The sequence below is a fragment of the Diabrotica virgifera genome, chromosome 9, assembly GCF_917563875.1.
Source record: "Diabrotica virgifera virgifera chromosome 9, PGI_DIABVI_V3a".
Classification (NCBI taxonomy): domain Eukaryota; kingdom Metazoa; phylum Arthropoda; class Insecta; order Coleoptera; family Chrysomelidae; genus Diabrotica; species Diabrotica virgifera.
Window position 1 is genome coordinate 97,028,119 of NC_065451.1, and position 8,186 is coordinate 97,036,304.

Consider the following 8,186-nt stretch of genomic DNA (forward strand, 5'->3'; position numbering starts at 1 on the left):
ATTGGGTAGCCAAAGAAGAATAATCTGCAATAAACCGACGATAGTACCCAATCGTACCAATTAATCTACGAACCTGAGTAGTAGTTCTAGGGGTAGGAAAATCACAAATAACTGAAACCTTTTCTGGATCGGTACGAAGCCCCTTATCATCTACGATGTAACCTAAATACTTCAACGAAGGTCGACAAAAATTGAACTTCTTATAATTAACAGTAAGGTTGGCAGCCTTCAACCGTTCTCTAACCTGACTCAAAATTTCTAAATGTTTTTCAAATGTAGGAGTAACAACAATAATATCGTCTAAATACCAAAACACATACTGATCAAACGCAGGACCCAAAACTAAATCCATCAATCTACACATTGTCTGTGGTGCAGACACTAAACCAAATGGCATAACATTGAAGTGAAATAATCCCTTCTGATGCACAGCAAATGCAGTTTTGCATTTAGATCCTTCATCCAACGGAATTTGATAGAATGCCTGTTTAAGGTCAATTGAAGAAATATATTTTGTGTCTCGAAGTTTACTTAATATGGTATCAATTAATGGTAAGGGAAAAGCATCCTTATTAACTGTTAAAGAATTTAATTTACGACCATCAAAGCAAATTCGATATGTATCGTCAGATTTCTTAACTAACCATATTGGTGAAGAATAACTAGAATGACTTTCCTCAATTATCCCCAACTTAAGCATGTTATCAACTTCTTTATACAAACGATCCTGCATAGCCACTGACAATGGATATTGACGTTGCTTAAAAGGTGGTGAATCACCAGTATCTATAGTGTGCTTCAACAAATGTGTTCGACCAAGACGATCTTCAGGTCCAATCTCTTTGAACTGATCCAAGACTAACTCTAACTGACTTTTCTGCAAATCCGACAACCGTGAAAAATCCGTAATTGTATTCACAACCATAAGCGAGATAGACGACACATCAAAAGAATTTAGGGAGAAATCTAACTGAACCTTAAATAAGCGCAAAAAATCCATTCCCAAAATAATAGGACAAGTGACAGTTGGAATAACAAAGAATTTAATAACCTTGCTAATTCCTGAAACTAATACTGGAATATCAATACAACCACTAACATTCTGAACCTGACCATCAGCGGTGGTAACTGCAACACCTTCCAGACAAGAAAACTGTAAAACATCCGCGTCCATCAACTTTTTATACCCAAAACCTAAAACTGAGATGTTCGAACCACTATCAATTAAAGCAGAAACTTCCTTATTTAGTACACTCACAGTGATATAAGGACGATTATCATGCTCCTTCTTAAACAACAGAGAACTCATAGACAAAGGTAAAGAAACATCTGCACAACAAATTTTTTTCACAACTTGAAGCCAAGAACACCACTCATCCTTGGACGTCTTACTAAACCTAACAGATGATGGACGACGAGTTGACAAGTGTTTTATTTGTCTTTTGATGGAGACGTTTTTGTATGGGACCCCTTTTTGCGAGATTTGTCGGTGCTTTGAGAAGGACCGTTTGACGATGGGTTGTTTGTAGCTAGAGGGACGTCGTGAGCCTGCACATCGCCCGTGCCATACTCGTTTTTTGAACAAACCTTACACCTAGGCTTAATAACTCCAGGAAGTCCGCAACCATAACAAAACATTTTAAGGGGAGTGTACACTGAACAAAAAAATGACCTCCTCCACAATTCCAACAGCCTGGCTTCCTGTTATTGGACGTAACAGCATTTATTTGTTGACGGATAGGACGGAAAGTCTGGGTATCTGAAGATCGAGCACTAACGTTGCACTCCATATCATTCCTAGGACGATACAAACTACTAGAAGCTTCTGTTAAATCAAACGATTCTTCTAATCGTCGACACTTAACCTTTAATTCTGCTACTGAAGAGATATCTACTAAAGCTAACGACTGCATGAACTTTGGCAAAAGATTACGACGAATATACTTCACCATCGTTGCCTCATCTAACTTTGTCTCCAACCGGTCAAATAAACGTTGCATCGAATTAACAAAAAGAGACACAGGTTCCCTACTTTCTTGTTTCCTTGCACGAATTTCATCTAACAAGTCCTCTTGATAGTTATATGGCAAAAACTCAAGCTTTAACTGCTTCACCAGATCACTCCAATCAACAAAAGAAGATCTATTATTAAGATACCAGGTAAAAGCAACTCCAACAAATAAATCCCCTGCAGATGCTAATAGCTCAGCTTCGGAAATACCTCGAGATAATCTCAAACATTCTAATTTCTCTAAGAAATTTACAACAGAATTTTCCTCAGACTCACCATCAAAAGTCAGACCTAGTTTGTGTATCGAATAAGGTTTCGAATAGGTAAACTGATTAGTAGCAAAAGAGACAGGTGTTGACTGTGCAGGGGGATTAGGATGTACCTTAAGTTCCAAATCTCCTTCTAAACCTAAGACTTGACACAAAAATGCTTTCCTTTCAGCCTCCTTCTCATCTTCATTACTCGTACAATTTTGAATCCGACCTGTAACATGACTCAACCTAGACAATAGCCTACCATACTCTGGATCTCTAACACCTCCACAAAATTTAACTACCTTACCTACTAAATCCTCAACTGTAGCTACAATACCTGCTTTCTCTAAAGCATAATCACACACTGTAGGATCTAAAACACTCCGATTAGAAGCCTCCTGACTTAAAGCACCACGTAAAACTGATCTCTTTAACTCTACTGTGTCAGGAACCAATACTCCTCTACTTCTCAACTCATACTCCAACTCTCCAGTCAACAAATGCTCTACCTTAAACCTAGTCGCCATATTTACTCAAAAATTTTACACAAAAAAAACCCAAAAAAAATTTACTACAAACCAATAAACTCCAAAAAAATAGGTAACACAGGTAAAGGTTATAAAATAAATTTACAATGCATCTTACCCTTAAAATTTTCCTTAATAACAGATGTTCTGTCCACTTTGGTATGGTAACAGCTAATCCCAGCTTGAAATATTGACTAAAAAATCTACTTCATCCAATTTTCGATTCTCTACTCAAAGGTCCAGTATTACATATGCGTAGGTATGGATTACAAATGGTTTCTAATGGTTTCCCAACCTAAAACACATAAAACAGTAGGTATTAGAATCTAAATACAAATTGTATGTCAAAAATTAAGTACAACAGTACGTATAATGGTCAACAAATCTAACAAAATTTATAAATCTATGAAGGCAGTTGTTTTACATGAACAGAAATTAAATAATTTAAATCAAAATCTCAAAAATTCAAGTCGGGCCCCACGTTGGGCGCCACTGTTACAGAATAAAAAATTACTGTGAAGGTACAAGAAAATTTACTACTCAAAAGTGCAAAAAAAATTAAAGCTCCGGCTTTGAAACTAAAATTTCACTGAGACCTCTTCAATCTTCAAGGGGAGTATTCTCCTAAGGAAATTGCTTCTTTCTTAGGAGGTTCGAAAATGAATCATCCACCAATAAATACTCTATAGGGCGCCAGGTATTCACTTACTTATTACAATAACTGTACCCTGGGAATACCATCAAGGTACCTACTAAAAAAACTAAATAGCAAAACCCAAACAAAAAAGAAAGAGTATTTACGGTGTATGGATCACCATCGAACAAGATACGTCCTGGGGTGTAATAAATAAAACATAAAATAAAACAACGTACCTTCATAACCAAATCTAAGAATATATTTATTGAAAGAAAATAAACTCTATTTTATTTTATATAAATTCCTGAAGGATCAATCAAAAGTTACAAAGAAAACATATCAAATAATTTAATTCAAAAATTTACAAATCTTTCTATACTAACGAACTTAATTACAAGGTTGTTCGTTATAAATGTATCTTGGACCTTTGAATCGCTTCTTAATGACCAGGAAAAAAATTATCGGATAATTTCTCGCCTGGTCACCCGATACAAAAAATTAACTTAATAAGAAAAATGTACCACTATGCTTAACGCATCTAGGGCCCAGAACAGCTATAAATATTTAAAATAATTTGTAGTCGAATTCAAGTTAAATTCCCAAATAGTTCTTAAGATTAAAACACTATGTACTTAACTTTGACATTGCCATACTCCAAACAAAAAATGTGAACTCGTCCAACCATAAAATACGTGCTCACTCCGGAACTAGACCATGAAGTCCATATTCATCCTAATAACCCAAATCCTACGGAACGTGTCCTCTATATCGGGACACCGGGAATAAACCAAACTAAAAATCTGACATCCTATGAAAAGCTCCAGAAATCCTTAATAATAAGGGTTTATCTTAGACTACTTTGATCAGTAACATCCAGAGGATTAGGCAATTTAAGCTTTAATTCAGCCTCAAAAGACAGGCCACACGCCCTAACCTGATTGGCGATTTCTCTAAAAGAAAACGAAAGAGAAAAAATTACCTTAATGAAGGAAAAACGAAGCTGGAAGTAAGTACTTACAATCGCCTTTGAGCAGCTAACACATACTGAACAACTAAAGCTCAAAATAAAATTGTTTAAAATAATTTATTTCGATCTATTTACGGAACCAGTTAATCGACGAAAATCGGCCGTGCCTACTATGCCGACAACGGGTAAATAAAATTTGAAAATGTGACAAATATTTTGAGAAGTTTGAAATTAAACTTAAACACAAATTATACATGTTACCTTAATGCTTACATTAATTGTAACATCACGTTTTAGTTCTGGGTTTTTTAAGAGCCTACTCTCTTGTGAGAAATATAGTTTTAAAGCACTCTTACGTGAATCACCCAGATCTGCCAAATTTTCCTTGAATGGAATTGAAACAATGAATTTATTGTCATCTGCTCGCTTGAGTGTGTCTTTGAAATAAGTCTCGCAATATTGGTCTTCTTCTGAAAGGAACGTTTTTACACTAGAATGAACGTCTTCTATCTCCCAGAATTTCAATAATATTTTATCAACAGCCTGCTTTTGGCTCAATTCGCTGGAAAAATTATTAGCATACCTTTCTACCTGGCTAGACGTTGAACTAATCGCACCGCCCAAGATCCATCCTAATTGTGTCTCTTGTAGAACAACTTTACTATCTTCTAATTGAATCCTGTCTAATTGTAATATTTCCCAGAATACGGATGATCCTATTAACAGATCAATTTCTCTCGCTCGATTGTAAGTAACATCAGCTAATTTAATATCTTTTGGTATTTTTAAAATATTTTTATTAAATGAAGTCGTAGGTAACCTGTCGGTAATATTTTCTAAAACTAAACAGTCAATAACTGAATTGAAATCACTTGTACAAGAAGATACATTTAACTTCACTCGATTGTTTAGCTTTGATATCGCTTGCCCTACTCCTACAATTTTAAAATTAACCGGCTCCATACTTATATTTCATTTTTCACAAAATCTCCTTGTTATGAAGTTGCTTTGTGACCCATTGTCTAATAGCGCCCTACACTCATGTACTTTGCCTTGACTGTCTTGGATATTGACTAAGGCCGTTGACAGCAGCACTTGTGATGTCATACTTTTCTCGCTAAAAAAAGTGTGACTACTTTCCACTTGTGTATTGTTTTGATTTTCACTTGTATTTTGTATCGCTCGATTGTCATTATTACTGGTTCTAGAATTATCGCTAGATTGTTTAAGACTTATTATTTTTCATCGTATTATCGCTAGATGCCCTTGTATCCCTAAAATTATCGACATGCAGAAGACTGTTATGGCGACCTCCGCAAGCTTTACAACCTGAATGTCTACAATCCCTAATTTCATGGTTGGATCTTAAACAATTCTTACATAGATTTAATTTACGAATCTCAGGTAACCTCATAGCAGGAGTTAAGTTCAAAAACTTTTCACATCGAAAAATAGTATGTTTTCCTTTACAAAAATAACAAGTCACCGTACCTGAGCCCGCTTGATAAGTACTTACAAATGAATTTCTTTTATTATTGAATTTGTTATTAAAACCTTTAAATTGACCTTTTTCCCTTGTATTATCATGAACCGCATTTGAAACTTCCAGTTTCTCTAATACCTCGCATCTTTGTTTTAAAAATTTATTAAAATCCGCCATAGTTGGCAAATCACCCTGTATTTTATATTGTTCCCACTCTCGCCGCGTATATTTATCTAATTTGTTTGTAAACAGATAAAGCAATAAGCTGTCCCAACTGCCTACTTTCTCATCTAAAACTTGCAAGGCTCGTAAATTCTTTGTATATGTATCATAAAATGACCTTAAACTTGCATAAAAATCCTTTTGTATAACTGGATATTCAAATAATTCTCTTATATGACTGTGGATTAATAACCTCTTTTGATCGTACCTTTCCTTTAATAAATCCCAAGCTATTTTATAATTATTTTCGGAAACTGAAATTGATTCTATAAGCTCTAATGCTTCACCACTCAAACATGATCGTAAGTAATAAAATTTCTGAATATTAGATAACGTTTTATTATCGTCAACTAAGACTTTGAACGAGTCCTTAAACTCCAAAAATTGAAGATAGGACCCACAGAATTTTGGCAATTTTAAAGCTGGTAAGTCTACTGTCTTTGTAGACTTTTGTTGCATTGGAGCCTCGCCTAACGACGTACCTGCGCGATTGTAACCATAGAATGTGTCAAGTTTTAGCTTCATAGTACTTATTAATGAGAAATATAGTTTCTCAAAACATTCTCTTTCATTCTCGTTCTCTTTTGATACAGATTCCGTTGTTTCATTTAATTCTATGGCTTCTTGTTTTATGTTAAACTCTGTATATAAACTTTCGACTTTATCGAACCTAACCTCTAATTCTTTCGCGGTTTTTTCGTCTAATTGTGACGAAATGCTCTCTAGAAATTTATTTTGTCTGTTCAATTGACTTTTAGAGTCTCCCTTTCTTTTATTAGCTTCTCAATTTCGGTACTCATTTTAATTATGCACTAATTCAACCCAAATCAAACTCAAATCGTTAAACAGGATATAATACAGGTTAATTAAATTGGAAAAAATAGGTAAAAACTCACCGTTTGGCACGTGTCTCGCTTCGCTTGTATTTTACTCCTCGCTTGTACACTGGTTTCTCAACATTCGCTCGTGGACCAAAAATGTTAGGGAAATCGATTGGTTAAACTCGCTTGAACATACACTTTAACTTTATTGATACAAAAACTTAAAACAAAATGATTACATCTAAATTAAATTCACATTGTCATCTCGCCATATTTCCATTGTCTATTGCCGCGCATATCCCTTGTCTATCGCGCATGTGTCGAGTCTCTCGCGTCGTTGTCACTTCCCACACTCGTTCGAATCGGAGCGTACAACTGCACTTATTTCTGGTCGCGGCCAACTGCACTCTTGTTTTATTAATTCTCCGCAACAGTACTCATTATCAAGAACATACGCTGACGTTAATATGTCTGTGAGGAAAGTGGCTATACTTTCCGTTGGTGCATTTATAGATGATACAATTGGTCGAACTGCTAACGTAGGCTTATGTTTCTTAGGTAATGAGTAGTACCTAGGAGCTGCATTATTATAATTAGTAAGGCATTTTCTAGTCTTCTCATCAATGAATTTTTTAGTGCATAATTGTTTAATTAGATTATTACTCTTTCTTTTGATAGATTCTGTAGGGTCTGACTGTAACTCATGATAATATTAATATGTCATTTTGTAATAGTTGGTTAGATAATTCTGTATAATCAGATTTGTTCATGATGACAGTGACATTTCCTTTATCAGATCTAGTTACTATTAGTTTCGGGTGTTCTTTTAACATTTTTTTTTTGCTGTATCGAAAATTTTATGTAAAAAATTGTTTGTATTTTTACTATATGCAACATAATTAGTTAGGGTGTTTGTTGCTCTTGCTCTTACTATGTTTTTTATACTGTTATCTACAATAGAAGAGGATACTGAATCAATATCTGACAAAAGGCCTTTGATAGATATATTATGATGTATTCTTGGTTCTAAACTGAATTTAGGTCCAAGCGATATCAAGTCTAAAACTTCTTGTGGAATTTCGAAATTACTGATGTTTTTTATCCAATTTTTGTTAGTTGTTAAGATTTTCTTTTTTAACTTAGATTTAAGGTTTTCGAGTTTCCTCATATGTTTCAGCTTGACATCGTTAAAGATTTTATTGTAAACTTTCATGTTTTTTTGAAAATTCATTAAAAGTTCTTTCATTACAATCTTGAATTAATT

The 8,186-nt window shown here is 34.5% G+C and overlaps 1 protein-coding gene across 1 annotated transcript; it reads right to left on the bottom strand.

Annotated features, from left to right (window-relative positions):
* Positions 1–3,000: 3,000 nt before the first annotated feature.
* LOC126891155 (uncharacterized) lies at positions 3,001–5,359 on the bottom strand. The gene is made up of 2 exons (XM_050660337.1): positions 4,658–5,359; positions 3,001–3,087 (listed from the first exon to the last, which is right to left on the bottom strand). The coding sequence occupies exons 1-2, from the start codon at positions 5,357–5,359 to the stop codon at positions 3,001–3,003; spliced, it is 789 nt and encodes a 262-aa protein (XP_050516294.1).
* Between the last annotated feature and the right edge of the window lie 2,827 nt (positions 5,360–8,186).

What these genes read in the sequence shown, in the direction of transcription:
- LOC126891155 (XM_050660337.1), bottom strand. Translation starts at nt 5,359, where the DNA reads ATGGAGCCGGTTAATTTTAAAATTGTAGGAGTAGGGCAAGCGATATCA. An exon ending in CAATTAATGTAAGCATTAAG is followed by an intron (nt 3,088 to 4,657) that starts GTAACATGTATA and finishes TATGTGTTTTAG; the next exon opens with GTTGGGAAACCATTAGAAAC.